At 34.5% G+C, this 16,643-nt stretch overlaps 1 protein-coding gene and 1 non-coding gene across 5 annotated transcripts in view; one reads left to right on the forward strand and one right to left on the reverse strand.

Annotated features, from left to right (window-relative positions):
• ANKHD1 (ankyrin repeat and KH domain containing 1) overlaps positions 1–16,643 on the forward strand; it is a 105,662-nt gene that overhangs the window by 25,817 nt on the left and 63,202 nt on the right. For all 4 annotated transcript variants that reach the window (XM_065918694.1, XM_065918695.1, XM_065918696.1 and 1 more), the window contains exons 3-7: positions 8,266–8,422; positions 9,143–9,290; positions 10,048–10,195; positions 12,431–12,664; positions 15,124–15,218. In XM_065918694.1, coding sequence (XP_065774766.1) covers positions 8,266–8,422; positions 9,143–9,290; positions 10,048–10,195; positions 12,431–12,664; positions 15,124–15,218 — 782 coding nt within the window. The remainder of the gene's footprint in view (positions 1–8,265; positions 8,423–9,142; positions 9,291–10,047; positions 10,196–12,430; positions 12,665–15,123; positions 15,219–16,643) is intronic.
• Positions 2,877–2,983, reverse strand: LOC136156743 (U6 spliceosomal RNA). The gene has a single exon (XR_010661227.1). It is a non-coding gene; the product is annotated as a U6 spliceosomal RNA (small nuclear RNA).

Raw genomic sequence — 16,643 nt, forward strand, 5'->3', positions numbered from 1 at the left:
CTTTAAAAGACTCCAGAGAACTCCCTGGTGGTCATGGTTGGGACGCCACACTTCCACGGCCAAGGGCCCAGATTTCATTCCTGGTGGGGGAACTAAGATCCTGTGAGCAGCAAAAAAAAACAAACAAATAAGATTCCATCTCTATTCAAAGTTATACAAGATTATCACCAAATTATATACTATATAAAGTTTGAAGTCTGTAAAACTTAGGGTTTTTAAAAAATTTCCTAAAGAATATGTTCACATTTTGTGTTTAAAAAATTCTTGCTTGAAAGTTCTCAGTGAGTGATTTCTAGGCTCAGCACTAACTTTTTAAAAAATTGAAATATAGTTGATTTATAGTGTTGTGTTAGTTTCAGGTATACAGCAAACTGATTCAGTCATACATATATATGTATTCTTTTCCATTATGGTTTACTGCATGACACTGAATATAGTTCCCTGCTATACAATAACACCAGCATTTTTAAAGTATTAGATAAGTAGCTAGTTATTAAGGAAAACTTGTTACGAGTTACACTGTAAAATTAAAATGTATGAGGTAAATTGAATCCATCAAATTATGAGTCTTTTAGCTGATTTAGGGAACTGTGCACTTGATTACTGACTTTCGTCTGTAACTTAATTGTAGATTGCTTTTTTTTTTACTTAGAAGACATTTAAATAACAATTGAACACAAAATTGAACCAGAATTTACCAAACTGTGTCAATTTTGAAGCAACAGAAAACTCTGTGATAAACATGCTTTCTCAAAGTAATATATACTTCTATAATAAATAACTATTTTATATTCTAAAGCCTTCTCACAATTTGCCTAACAAAATTTCCATCACATTGTAATGAAAGCCTTTCATTTCCTAAAATTGTTTTAAGAGGGAGGTTATCTTTTTCTAATCTTGTGTATATTGCTTTTGAGATATGTTTACTTTGTATGATATTTCCTTCTTTTACTGTTGTTGTTCAGTCGCTCAGTTGTGTCTGACTCTTTGCGACTGCATGGACTGCAGGACGCCAGGCTTCCATGTCCTTCACTATCTCTTGGAGTTTGCTCAGACTCATGTCCATTGAGTCGATGATGCCATCCAACCTCATCCCTATGTTTATTTATTTAATGTAAAGATGTGTGTACATTACAAATACATAAGAATTTAATCTGGAAAAATTTACAGGTTTTTTTTTCTTTTGGCTCCACTGTCTTTGTTGTGGCTCCTAGGCTCTTTATTGCTGCATGCGGGCTTCTGTCTTGTGAAACAAGGGCTCTAGAGTACTTGGGCTTGATAGTTGTGGTACCCTGCATGTGGTATCTTAGTCCCCCCACCAGGGATCAAACTCTCATCCCCTGCATTGTAAGGTAGATTCTTAACTGCTGGATCATCAGGGAAGTCCTATCAAATGTTTTTTAAAATGTACTTTCGAAGCCCTGTCCAAGTCATATGCTTAATGAATACTTTCTTTTTGTGCATTAGTATTTTCATTTGTTTTTTTGGACATTTCATGAGCCTATAACATTTAAGAGGAATTTTTAGACTTATGTATATTTAATTATGAGAATGTATTAAATTTTACTAGACTTGTAAAGATAAGATTTTTTTCTTTTTAAGTATATTTAATTTTTTAAAAAATTTTTAAATGAAGAATAGTTGCTTCACAGATTTTATAAACATCAACATGAATCAGTCATAGGTATACGTATGTCCCCTCCCTCTTGGACCTCCCTATCATTTCCCTCCCCATCCCACCCCTCTAGTTTGATATAGAGTCCCTGTTTGAGTTCCCTGAGACATACAGCAAATTACCATTGGGTATGTGTTTTAAATATGGTAATTTAAGTTTTCATGTTATTCTCTCCATGCATCCCACCCTCTCCTTCCTCCCCTCACCCTATGTCAATAAGTCTGTTCTCTATGTCTGTTTCTTCATTGCTGCCCTACAAATAAATTCATCTGTACCATCCTTTTAGATTCCATATATATGTGTTAATATAAGATATTTATTTTTCTTTTTCTGACTTACTTCACTCTAGGCTCTAGGTTCATCCACCTCATTAGAACTGACTCAGATGCCTTCCTTTTCATGGTTAAGTAATATTCCATTGTGTATATGTACCACAACTTCTTTATCCATTTATCTGTCAATGGACATCTAGGTTGCTTCCATGTTCTCACTATTGTAAATAGTGCTTCAATGAACATTGGGGTACATGTTTCTTTTCAATTTTGGTTTCCTCAGGGCATGCCTAGGAGTGGGAATGCTCAGTCATATGGTGGTTTTATTACTAGTTTTTAAGGAATTTCCATACCGTCTTCCATAGTGGCTGAATCAATTTACATTCCCACCAATAGTACAAGAGGGTTCCCTTTTCTCCACACTCTCTCCAGCATTTATTGTATGTAGACTTTTTGATGATGGCCATCCTGACTAGTGTGAGGTGATATCTCATTGTAATTTTGATTTGCATTTCTCTAATAATGAACAATGTTGAGGCTCTTTTCATGTGTTTGTTAGCCATCTACCTGTATATCTTCTTTGGAGAAATGTCTATTTAGGACTTTTTCCTACTCGTTAATTGGGTTGTTTGTTTTTCTGGTATTGAGCTGTATGAGCTGCTCGTATATTTTGGAAATCAATCCTTTATCAGTTTTCATTTGCTATTATTGTCTCTCATGGTAAGGGATGTCTTTTCACCTTGTTTATAGTTTCCTTTGCTGTGCAAAAGCTTTTAAGTTTAATTAGGTCCCACTTGTTGACTTTTGTTTTTATTTCCATTGCTCTAGGAGGTGGGTCACAGAGACTCTTGCTTTGATTTATGTCATCCAGTGTTCTGCCTATGTTTTCCTCTAAGAGTTTTACAGTTTCTGGTCTTACATGTAGGTTTAAAGTTATGAAACGCTTCATGAATTTGCATGTCATCTCTGTGCAAGGGCCATGCTAATCTTTTCTGTTTTGTTCCAATTTTAGTATATGTGCTGCTGAAGTGAGCCCTAAAGACAGAATTCTTGACACTATTTTAACTGAAAAAAAAAAAAAAAGTTGAAAATATTTTTTACTTTAAGGTTCTTTGAGATTTAAAAAAACAATAGAATTAAGGCCACTTCAAGAAGAATTTTTAAAAATTCTTTTCTAAATTACAAATGTAATAGATAATACAAAATCACATGGATCAGAGCCTTGTATAACTCAATGAAACTATGAGCCATGCTCTATAGGGCCACCCAAGACAGATGGGTCATGGTGGAGAGTTCTGACAAAATGTGGTCCACTGGAGAAGGGAATGGCAGACCACTTCAGTAGTCTTGCCTTGAGAACCCCATGAACAGTATGAAAAGGCAAAAAGATAGAACACTGAAAGATAAACTCCGCAGGTCGGTAGGTGCCCAATATGCCACTGGAGATCAGTGTAGAAATAACTGCAGAAAGAATGAAGAGACGGAACCAAAGCAAAAACAACACCCAGTTGTGGGTGTGACTGGTGATGGAAGCAGGGTCTGATGCTATAAAGAGCAGTATTGCATAGGAATCTGGAATGTTAGGTCCATGAAATCAAGGCAAATTGGAAATGGTCAAACAGGAGATGACAAGAGTGAACATCGACATTTTAGGAAATCAGCGAACTGAAATGGACTGGAATGGGTGAATTTAACTCAGATGACCATTGTATCTACTACTGTGGACAAGAATCCCTTAGAAGAAATGGAGTAGCCATCATAGTCAAAAAAAGAGTCCGAAATGTAGTACTTGGATCCAATCTCAAAAACGACACAATGATCTCTGTTCATTTCCAAGGCAAACCATTCAGTATCATCTATGCCCCAACCAGTAATGCTGAAGAAGCTGAAGTTGAATGGTACTATGAAGACCCACAAGACATTCTAGAACTAACACCCAGAAAAGATGTCCTTTTCATTATAGGGGACTGGAATGCAAAAGTAGGAAGTCAAGAAACAATTGGAGTAACAGGCAAATTTGGCTTTGGAGTACAGCATGAAGTAGGACAAAAGCTAACAGAGTTTTGCCAAGAGAATGCACTGGTCATAGCAAACCCCCTCTTCCAACAACACAAGAGAAGACTCTACACATGGACATCATCAGATGGTCAATACCGAAATCAGATTGATTATATTCTTTGCAGCCAAAGATGGAGAAGCTCTATACAGTCAGCAAAAACAAGACCAGGAGCTGACTGTGGCTCAAATAATGAACTCCTTATTGCCCAATTCAGACTTAAAGTGAAGAAACTAGGGAAAACCACTAGACCATTCAGGTATGACCTAAATCAAATCCTAATGATTATACAGTGGAAGTGAGAAATAGATTTAAGGGACTATATCTGATAGACAGGGTGCCTGATGAACTATGGACGGAGGTTTGTGACACTGTACAGGAGACAGGGATCAAGATCATCCCCAAGAAAAAGAAATGCAGAAAAGCAAGATGTCTGTCTGAGGAGGCCTTACCAATAGCCATGAAAATAAGAGAAGTGAAACGCAAAGGAGAAAAGGAAAAATATACCTATTTGAATGTAGAGTTCCAAAGAATAGCAAGGAGAGATAAGAAAGCCTTCCTCAGTGATCAGTGCAAAGAAATAGAGGAAAACAATAGAATGGGAAAGACTAGAAATCTCTTCAAGAAAGTTAGAGCTACCAAAGGAACATTTCATGCAAAGGTGGGCTCAATAAAGGACAGAAATGGTATGGACCTAACAGAAGCAGAAGATATTAAGAAGAGGTGGCAGGAATACAAAAAAGAACTGTACAAAAAAGATGTTCACGACCCAGATAATCACGATGGTGTGATCACTCACCTAGAGCCAGACATCCTGGAATGTGAAGTCAAGTGGGCCTTAGGAAGCATCACTACAAACAAAGCTAGTGGAGGTGATGGAATTCCAGTTGAGCTATTTCAAATCCTAAAAGATGATGCTGTGAAAGTGCTGCACTCAATATGCCAGCAAATTTGGAAAACTCAGCAGTGGCCACTGGACTGGAAAAGTTCAGTTTTCATTCCAATCCCAAAGAAAGGCCATGCCAAAGAATGTTCAAACTACTGCACAATTGCCCTCGTCTCACACGCTAGTAAAGTAATGCTCAAAATTCTCCAAGCCAGGTGCCAACAATACGAGAACCGTGAATTTCCAGATGTTTAAGCTTGATTTAGAAAAGGCAGAGGAACCAGAGATCAAGTTGCCAACGTCCGCTGGATCATCGAAAAAGCAAGAGAGTTCCAGAAAAACATCTACTTCTGCTTCATTGACTATACCAAAGCCTTTGACTGTGTGGATCACAATAAACTGTGGAAGATTCTGAAAGAGATGGGAATACCAGACAACCTGACCTGCCTCTTGAAAAATCTGTGTGTAGATCAGGAAGCAGCAGTTAGAGCTGGGCATGGAATAACAGACTGGTTCTAAACAGGAAAAGGAGTACGTCAAGGCTGTATATTGTCACCCTCCTTGTTTAACATGATGCAGAGTACATGATGAGAAACCCTGGGCTGGCGGTAGCACAAGCTGGAATCAAGATTGGGAGAGATGTCAATAACCTCAGATATGCAGATGACACCATCCTTATGGCAGAAAGTGAAGAACTAAAGAGAATCTTGATGAAAGTGAAAGAGGAAAGTGAAAAAGTTGGCTTAAAGCTCAACATTCAGAAAACAAAGATCATGGTATCCAGTCCCATCCATTCATGGCAAATAGATGGGGAAACAGTGGCAACAGTGGCGGACTTTATTTTTGGGGGCTCCAAAATCACTACAGATGGTGACCACAACCATGAAATTAAAAGACGCTTACTCCTTGGAAGGAAAGTTATGACCAACCTAGACAGCATATTAAAAAGCAGAGATATTATCTTGCCAACAAAGGTCTGTCTCATCAAGGCTATGGTTTTTCCAGAAGTCATGTATGGATGTGAGAGTTGGACTGTAAAGAAAGTTGAGTGCCGAAGAACTGATGCTTTTGAACTGTTGTGTTTGAGAAGATTCTTGAGAATCCCTTGGACTGCAAGGAGATACAACCAATTCATCCTAAAGGAAATCAGTCCTGAATGTTCATTGGAAGGACTGATGCTGAAGCTGAAACTCCAGTATTTTGGCCACCTGATGCGAAGAGCTGACTCATTTGAAAAGACCCTGGTGCTAGGAAAGATTGAAGGCAGGAGGAGAAGGGGATGACAGAGGATGAGGTGGTTGGATGGCATCACTGACTCAATGGACATGAGTTTGAGTAAACTCTGGGAGTTGGTGATGGACGGGGAGGCCGGGTTTGCTGCAGTCCATGGAGTTGCAAAGAGTAGGACACGACTGAGCGACTGAACTGAACTGACTGAAAACACAATGAGATGTATTAATTTGATTGTAAAGGTTTACATATACTTGTCAAGATTTACATATACTTTCAAACTTTCACTTGTAGTTATATAAATACACATGTATATTTGAATATACATGATTTTTTTTTTAAGTTAAATAGGTTCATATTAACAAATCATAATTTTCCTTTTTTCACTTTCCTTTTTTGGACTTCCCTGGTGGCTCAGATGGTAAAGCGTCTGCCTGCAATGCAGGAGACCCGTGTTCGATCCCTGGGTCAGGAAGATCCCCTGGAGAAGGAAATGGTAATCCACTCCAGTATTCTTGCCTGGAAAATCCCATGGATGGAGGAGCCTGGTAGGCTATAGTCCATGGGGTCACAAATAGTCGGACACGACTGAGCGACTTCACTTTTTTTCACTTAATTTATTGTGTTCATCCTTCTATCTATGTTGATATTTTTAGGTTATTTCCAATTTTTTTATATCACAAATACTGCTATAGTTTATATCCATATATATCTATAACTTTTCTTGCTTGTACAAGTATCTTCATAGGACAGAGTTTTAGAAAGTGATACTGCTAGGTCAGGATATTTTTGCATTCAAAATTTTGATATCTTATCAATAGAAATCTCAAGTTTATGTTACTATACCTTCCTATCAACTCTTTGAAAGGGCCTCACACCTTTGTTCTTTTGGTCAATTTCATAGTTTGTGTTCAGTCAATATTATCAACAAGTTATGTGGTAGTTCTTTATAAATGATATAAATTAATTGTGTGTTAATTTTTCCAGTTTTTATTTTGCCTTAATTTTATTTATGGTGCCTTTAATTATATAGAAATTTTTATTGAAAATAAACATGTTTAATATCACATTTACTAATTTTTTACTTTATAGCTTTCATGATTTGGTCTCATGGCTAGAAAATCCTCCTTAACATCAGCAATAGAAGAATACTACATAGTATAATAGTACTTTTCAGATTTCATTTAAGTCTACCTGGTTTTTATTTTTGTAAATGATATGAATTTGAGATCTTACCTAATTTTCAGATAGCCAACTTCTGTGTAGTGTTTAGGAAATAGGCTCTCTTATCTCCATTGATTTGAAGTGTCACCTTTGTCATATATTGAGTTCACAAAGAATCCAGGATCTTGGGGGCTCTTATATATCCTTGATAGAATTATTTTTCTGTGCAGGTGTCATAGTATCATACTGTTGTAATTGGATAGCATCACAGTGTCTGTTTTTTCTCTTACAGTGCAATTTTTTCCCTTTTTTTTTGTTCTATAAGTTTTTATTGGCTATTTTCCTCTCATTTTCAGCAGTAACAGGTGGTGATTTCCACAAAGTTTTCTGTTACTGATTCTTCACTGAATCTAGAGAGAAAGATTTATCGGCAGCCTAGACCAACCAGATTGTGAGCTCTGTAAGGACAGGAGCTAGGTTTTATTCCTTTCTGTCTGGCACGTTTAAAAGCACATAATAAATGTAAAATATGATAATTTATTTTAATTTACCATGTTTACCCAGAAAATGGTTCTAGGTGGGTGTTAAATCAAAGGAAGAAACTTTGGGTTGCATTGTTTGTTGTAATATTAAAGAATATCTCCTTCACTACTGCTAAGAATATCAATAGATAGATAGGGTCTTATACTCTAGATCTGATGCTGTAATTATACTTTGATAGAAATCTCATCCATTTTTTTACAGTAAGCATTAAGTTATATTTGGAGTTAGGTAGAGGAAAAATTAGTATTATGTGAATTGTAAAGATGAAAAGACTAAAACATAGGTAGTTACGAATGGCCTTTTGACATTAGTGGCAAAATTGAAATTGTCAGCCTTACACATGCATTTTGCCCTAGATAATAATGTTTAGAAATGTAATTACAATTTATACATTTATGCTTCTTATTCCCCTGCACCATCTAATTGATGCACACTGAAGGAATTGGCAAATTGTCAACTGCTGATGGTAAAGCCTTTGCAGATCCTGAGGTACTCCGAAGACTGACATCCTCAGTAAGTTGTGCACTGGATGAAGCTGCTGCTGCACTGACACGGATGAGGGCGGAAAACAGTCACAATGCAGGACAAGTAGACACGTATGTGTTTAATGACTTCTGCTGAGTATTCAATTCTATATTTGATTTTCATTTCTAATGAAATTACTTACTCCAAAGGTTATAGTTGAAACTCTAAACTGACCACCTGAGTAATAATAAATGAAATGGGTTGCTAATGCAGTAATCTAGGTCCTTGCTACTCAAACATGGTGCTTGGAACTAGCAGCAGCAGCATCACCTGAGAACTTATTAGAAATGTAGAATTTCAGACTTGGATCTACTGAATCAGAATCTACATTTTAACAAGAAACATGGGCTGTTTGTATGCACATTAAAGTTAGAGATTCACTGATTTCATTCATTCTGCAGTAAAAATCTTATTTAGATTTTCATCTTCTATTACCTCTACTCACCTCACTATTACCGAGTAAAATTTTAAATTTAAAATAAATACGTCTTTGGGAATCATTACATTAGTTTAAAAACTTGTGCATCTAATGCTTTATACAGTTTACTTAAAACTTAATATGACATGACAATATGTTAGGACATTTTGAAAGATAAAAATGACAGCTGTTTTCACATTTACTTACTGCTTTCTGGCTTGGTGCACATACATGAAAAATTAGTATGCAAATAAATGTTCAGATAATTTTTTTCTTATAATATCAGCATTTTTCTTTGTATGACTAACTGTATATATTTAATACAATTCATTATCATAGGACCTTGAGTTTTTCTGTGTTGGTTTGTTTTCAGTCGCAGTCTGGCAGAAGCTTGTTCTGATGGGGATGTGAATGCTGTTCGTAAACTGCTAGATGAAGGCAGAAGTGTAAATGAACATACTGAAGAAGGAGAAAGCCTGCTGTGTTTGGCTTGTTCAGCTGGGTATTATGAATTAGCACAAGTAAGCAGAAGTAATCTCTAGTAATCAGAATTGTGGAAGGTTTTGATGTTTTATGTATTTTTTATCATTAATGAAAAATCATCATTAGAGACCAAGGTCTTTCCTTTTTGGCAGTAGGTTAAATAGAAACTGATACATAATTAATTTTTGTTCTCTGTGCATGTACTTGGCATGGTCCATTTTTTCTGCCACTTAATCAAAAATAGTCCTAGTGAATGAGAGACATATAGGGGAAAAAAGAAAAAAAAAACACATGAGATAATATTAATAATAGTAAATTTTAAACTTGCCATTAGAAATAATATACAACTATAATGGAAAATGTTGATTTACTTTCATTCCATCTGGATTATCCCAATTCTTTTTAGTTTGATTTTTTTCTTTTAGATCAATATTGGGAAATAGCCATGTGTTTGCCAGTTAGCTTCTGTCTTGTGAATAGGTTTGCTATTCTCTTGCTAGATAATCGTAAGCATAATACAATTTTTTTGACAGTAGCAGTTAAATTTTATAATTGGATGGTTATGTGATTACCTATTTTACTTAAAGATTGATATGTAACGGTATTGTAAAATATAATGTCTAACCAGTGTTTTGAGCAGTGAACACTAGCGTATTTTCCCCAAAGGTTATTATTTTTATTTTTACTTGTCTCCATTCTAAAAGAGTATCTTCCCAGATTCAGTATAATAGTACCTAGAGTACTATTAATTGGAAGAATTGACAGTGTCTCTCTGTGTGCCTATGTGTTTTAAAGGTATTGCTTGCTATGCATGCTAATGTTGAAGACAGAGGGAATAAAGGAGATATAACTCCCCTAATGGCGGCCTCCAGTGGAGGTTATTTAGATATTGTGAAATTGTTACTTCTTCATGATGCAGATGTCAACTCACAGTCTGCAACAGGTATGTCAAAAATGATGTGTTCATTTGAGGATAATAAATTGATATGAATAACTATAACCTGAGAGATAAAAATTTGATTCCTAGGGACAGTTGGTTGTAAATATACAGAAAAATCGTAGCCATTGTTTAGAATCTCTGAGTAAAATACAGATTAATTTGTTATCTTCAGAAGTCTTTGGAATGCTCTTACATTCTGTTTGATCAGGATTGACAGTTTTTCTGCTGGGGACAATTTCTTTGCCACAATGATATATAATGTTTAAAGAGGCATGGAGAAGGAAATGGCAACCCACTCCAGTATTCTTGCCTGGAGAATCCCATGGACGGAGGAGCCTGCTGGGCTACAGTCCACGGGGTCGCAAAGAGTTGGATATGACTGAGCGACTTCACTTTCACTTTCACTTTCAACCCTCAGCTGAGAAGACTTTCAGCTCTAGTGTTTGCTATTGATTTCTTGAGTTCTCAAAGACCTGCGACCATATTTTTTTAAATTGCCTATTTTCTAATTGCATCACTTTACACACTGTTGTCTAATAATATGTGGTATTTGAAATGCCTTCTTAATTATTTTGAGCAGCCATTGCCTGTATTTTCTTAGCACCTCCTTGGTTTTCTTATGTGAACTCATCTGACAGGGAAATGCAGCTTTTTTGTTTGCCCTCTCTGCATACTGGACCATCTGAGTCAGTGTTCTAACTAATCCCTGATGGTCTCTGAGCTACTGTTTTACCAGACTCAGTAGTTATGTGCTTCAGGAATTTTTCGGTAGAATTGGTCCTATTAGGAGACTCTTGGTGTCACCTTTGTTATCTTAAAAGCTGGTCCCTTTGCTGAGGCTCTTAATTTTTTGAAAACTTGATTCTATTTCAGCTGAAAATTGGCAAGGCTATTTAAAAAATTGATGAAAGCCATTTAAGAAATTGAAAAGTAATCACAAACAACATTGGGTAGTTGTGCCTTTCAGTTCTGTATCAGTTGAATTTTTGTGCTCTTTTCCCTGTGTACGTGGTGGTTCTATTTTTCTCCAATAAAACTTTTTATTTGAAAATAAATAAATAAATAAAGAGGCAAATTTATGAACTGTATCTTTCACAATTCTTTGTGTCATTTAAATACCAACTACCTTGTATATATTAACCTGAGAGTCAAAACCTTATACTTTTTTATGTCAAGTGTACAGAATGCATTTACTAATCAGGTATTTTCCTGACAACATAAAAACTACTCTAGTAAGGTTCTTTATAACTCTTGGTCATATGTCTTGAGTTGCAGTAAATATACATTTAGTAATGATATTCTTTAATCTCAAGCAAGCACATGGTTTAAAAAACAGTTTCAATAATGAAAGCATATCAGTGTTCCATTAAGTGACATTTGAATATATGTAGCATACTTAAATAAATGTTAAATGCAACCTAATTTATTTTTAAATGACCACGACTTCTTAGAAGGGATTGTAGGTCACTTTGCTGACCACTTTGCCATAGTTGTAGTAAAATTAATATCCTTAATGTCTGAGACTGTTAAACAGTTGAATTTTGAACAACTTTGGTTTTAAAATGATAGTTTTCTTGCTGAACCTTTAAAACAGTCTTCTTCAGTCTCATACTATTGGGTAGTTAAACCATTTCCCTACTCCCTTTAATAATAAAAGTCCTCAAAACAAATCAGGAAAGAAATAAGTGGCAGATCAAAGAATAATGACCTTTAAAATAAATTTTTATTTTGAAGGAGTTAACTTAAGCTGAGGGAGATTTATTTCTGTCTCCTTGGGTTCTCATAAATGTAGGCTAAACATATATTTCAGAAAGAAAATGTATCTAGAACAATGAATTGTCTTATGAATAAATGTATAAAGATAAAGAAGAAGTAAAAGAAAATTAAGAAATGAATACACATAGAAAATGTTAAGTGTTTCTGAGTTGTATAGTGTTGTAAGAAAAAGCAATACTTTGATGTATTAGAATATTTTATTTTAAAATATATTGAAGTAATTTTTCAAGATGACAGTCTTATTTTACAAGCTAAGGAAATATGAAGAGAGGTAAATTGGCCCATTTATAATAAACCTTTTAATTAGTAATAAAATTCAGATGATGCTTCTAACCAATACAATGAAAAACTTGAGATAATAAATCTAGTGGTTTATGTAAAGTCATTGAAGTGATAGAACTAGAGCAATAGTATAGTAGGAATTGTATCAGTTTTATCATTTTTTTAATTTCTTTTTGTTAGGCAACACTGCATTAACTTATGCCTGTGCTGGAGGATTTGTTGATATTGTGAAAGTGCTACTTAATGAAGGCGCAAATATAGAAGATCATAATGAAAATGGACATACCCCCTTAATGGAAGCAGCCAGTGCAGGTCATGTGGAAGTTGCAAGAGTTCTTCTAGATCATGGGGCAGGCATCAACACTCACTCTAACGAATTCAAAGAAAGTGCTCTTACACTTGCATGCTACAAAGGTATTCTATAAATGTATATATGTTTTATAGAGTTTTTTCATAGTAACTTTGAATATTTAAATATTTGGATACTAAGTATGAGTTAATTTTGTATTGCTTATGCTTTCCCTGTGCTATAAAATTATCTAGCTTCTAAGACATTATATAGAAAGTCCATTTTAGCCTGTATTTCCTATAGTATAATTTCATAGTATATGTTTTCTTATTATTTTAATTCAAAATTTACTCAACTAGCTGTAAAGTCAACAAGAATTCTTAGCACAGACTTAGAGGGTTTCATTCTTTAATAACTTTTGTTTTATATGATTTTTCTAATCTTTATTTCAAAATTAATACACACTCAAATAATAATAGTCACATGATACATAAATCCTAAAAAACAGAATAGTGTAAAGAAATTTTACAATAACATATAATGTTACCATCTAAATATTTAAAAAGCATATAAACAATATTTTAGTATAGTTACTTTCAGTGTGTTTTTTAGGTATATTTATAAATAAATGTATACACACTTGACTCTTAAAACATGGGTTTGAACTGCACAGGTTCACTTACATATGGATTTTTTTCAATAAGTATGTACTGTAGTACTAAACAGTTCAAAGCTGGTTGAATCCTCGGATATGGAACCATGGATACAGAGGGCCAACTGTGATGTGGATTTTTGACTGTACCCTAACCCTCCACATTGTCCACAGGTCAAAATGTATATATACATTTTAAAAACTAAATGGCCATACTCTAACACTATTTTATAGTCTGCTTATTTTATTTAGCAATACATCACGAACCCTTCCCCATCTTAATAAGTATTTTTGTAGTACAACTTTTGATATTCACATGGTATTTCACTATTTTAATTTGGGGTAGATTTGGCTGCTTTCATTACAAAACCTAAATTAATAGTGATTTGAACAAAAGAGAAGCTTATTCTCATTTATATAAAACAATTCTGGGAATTCTCTGACAGTCCAGTGGTTAGGACTCCATGCTTTCACTGCCGAATGCCAAGTTTGATCCCTGGTGGGAGAGCTAGGATCCTGCAAGCAGCGTGGATTAAAAAAAATTTAAAAAGTAACAAAAATAGGCTATCTAGAACTAAAAAGGCAGTTCCATTTTTATTAAGATATCAACATTCTGGTTTTCTGCTCCACCATCCTAGTATGTGGTTTCTATTTTCAAGGTTACCTATTATCTATGCTCAAAGATGGTAGCTAGGGCTCCAGCAATCCATGTTGTAGGAAGGATGCAGAGGGTAAGGGCAAAATGAGGAATGCCTTCCAACTTAGTAAGCTACCTTTAAGAAGTCTTCCTGGAAGTTCTGCCTTGTAAGTCCCTCCTGCATCTCATTGGCTACACATAGCAGCAAGGGAGGCTGGAAAATGTAGTCTTTTAGTCAGGCATGTTGCCACCGAGATGAAATCAGGATGAAAATGAAAGAATGGATATTGGGTAGGGAATTAGCAATCTCTGCCAAATACATCAAATGGATGCACCATAATTGCCTATTGTTGGACACTTGAATTGTTCCCAGTTTTTCACTATTATTAAAAACACTGTGATAACATCCTTGTGCAGACATCTTTGCCTAATCTCTGATTATTTCCTTAGGATAAATTCCTGGAAGTGGAATTGCTGGGTCAAAGGGTATGGACATTTTTAAGGCTTTTGATACATATTGCCAAATTGCCTTCTAGAAAGGTTGAACCAATTTACACTCCCACCAGCAGTGTTTGAGAGTGCCCTTTACCCCACCCTACACCCTCACCAACACTGGGTATTATCATTCTTTTTAATATTTGCCATTTTGATAGTAAAAAAAATGGTGTCTCATTTTAATTTGCATTTGTTTAGTAGGAAGGTTTAATATATTTTTCATCAGTTTAATATTCATTTTCATTTCTTTTTTTTGAATTGCCATTTCATGTCCTTCATCCATTTTTCTACTGGAGTGTTTGTCTTTTTCTTATTGACTATTAAGGCTTTTTATATAATAAATGTATCAAGAAGGTTGAAATTATTTTAAATGGAGTTTTCTGTGCCTGCTCATTGCCACAGTGAGTTTATGGTTATTATTTTAAAGCTTTTTTTCTGAAAAATATGATCCAAACATACTTTACTTGGCATTCTGTTTTATTTCAGTGTTTTGATTTATAGTTTATATAGATTAAATCAAAGTATAAGTATTACCATTTTATTGCTTTACCTAGCTTGAATTAATGTGCTTTGGACTAATTTGATCTTTAAAACCTAGATAAGACCTTGATGAGAGCCTGCTTACTATTTTGGATTGGCTTTGTAGAATTGTTGTTGATTTATTGAATACAAAATAAGTTCTCTTATAAATTTTTGTATAGACATCTGAAAGAAAAATATTTCCCATTTTAATACTTATATATTAAATTGATAGTTCTTGAGAAATATAGTTTTAAAATTTGTTTTCTTCTTTTTTTAAGGCCATTTGGACATGGTTCGCTTTCTGCTTGATGCTGGTGCAGATCAAGAGCACAAAACAGATGAGATGCACACTGCCTTAATGGAGGCTTGCATGGTAATTTTAAATTGCACTTGAGATTATATGGGACGAAAGGGTCATATATGTATTTAAGCCTTTGAGAATTATTACTATTTTTTGGAAAAATTATTATGAGATGATGAAGAATCTGAAAATTTTGTACATTTTTAGGAACTGAAAGGGATGTGTGCAGTGTTTAGCTTTTCATAGTAAATCTACTGATGTAGGAAATCATACTAAAGGCAAGCTTAGCTATGTTATTTCCAGCACACTCATGTACTTTTATTTTCTTCCCAACTGTTTCATCATGGTAAAATACACGTATCATAAATATAATTAAGAGGATTACCACCACCATACTGTTTTCCATGGCAGTATATCTTCTAGAGAAATGTCTATTCAAATCCTTTGTCATTCTTGAATTAGCTTGTTTTTGGTTGATGAGTATTAGAAGTTCTTTATATTGTCTGGATCTTAATTCCTTATCAGATATATGATAAATATTTTCTCTCATTTCATAGACTGCCCTTTTACTCTATTCATAGTGTCCTTTTGTGCACAAAAGTTGTGCTTTTGTTGGTTTTTTTTTTTTTCATTTATTTTTATTAGTTGAAGGCTAATTACTTTACATTATTTTTTTTTTCATGGTTTGTTTTTCAAAAGTCCATTTCATCTATTTTTGTTGTTTCCTGTGCCTTTGATACCATATCCAAGAAGTCATTGCCAAATCCAGTTTCATGAAGCATTAGTCCTGTGTTTTCTTCTAAAAGTTTTATAGTTTTAGCTCTTTTATTTAGGTTTTTAATCCATTTTGAGTGCATTTTTGTATATGGTATTAGGGTAAGTGTTAAATTTCATGCCTATGCATGTGACTATCTAGTTTTCCCAGCATCGAAGTTAGAAAGAATGACTTTTCCCATTTGAATCATCTAGATACTCTTATCAAAAATTATTTGATTATACATGCAAGGTTTATTTCTAGTCTCTCTATTCTGTTTCACTGGCCTGTATGTTTGTCTTTAAGTCAGAACCACAAAGCTGTAATTATTGTAGCTTTGTTTAAGTTTTGACATCAGGAAGTATGAGTCTTCCAGCTTTGTTTTTCTTTTTCAAGTTGGTTTTGGCTATTCAGGGTTCCTTTAGATTACATATGAACTTAATGATGAGTCTTGTTTTTGGTTTCACTGATTTTTCTCTGTTTTTCTATTCTTTTTAAATTTTATTTATTTATTTTTGGCTGCACTGAGTTATCATTGCTGCACACAGGCAGTGTAGTAGTTGTTTTGAAGTTCTTTTCTTCTATCTCGTATATCTGATTCAATTCTGGGTCAATTTTTATTATTTTATTTCTTGAGGTCTATCACCTTTTCTTGTTTCTTGATAAGTCTAATTGATTTTTACTGTAAACCATATGCTGTAGATGATCCCTTTTCAAGGCTCTGGATTATCCTGTCCCTCTTT

Source organism: Muntiacus reevesi, chromosome 1, assembly GCF_963930625.1.
Source record: "Muntiacus reevesi chromosome 1, mMunRee1.1, whole genome shotgun sequence".
Taxonomy (NCBI): Eukaryota; Metazoa; Chordata; class Mammalia; order Artiodactyla; family Cervidae; genus Muntiacus; species Muntiacus reevesi.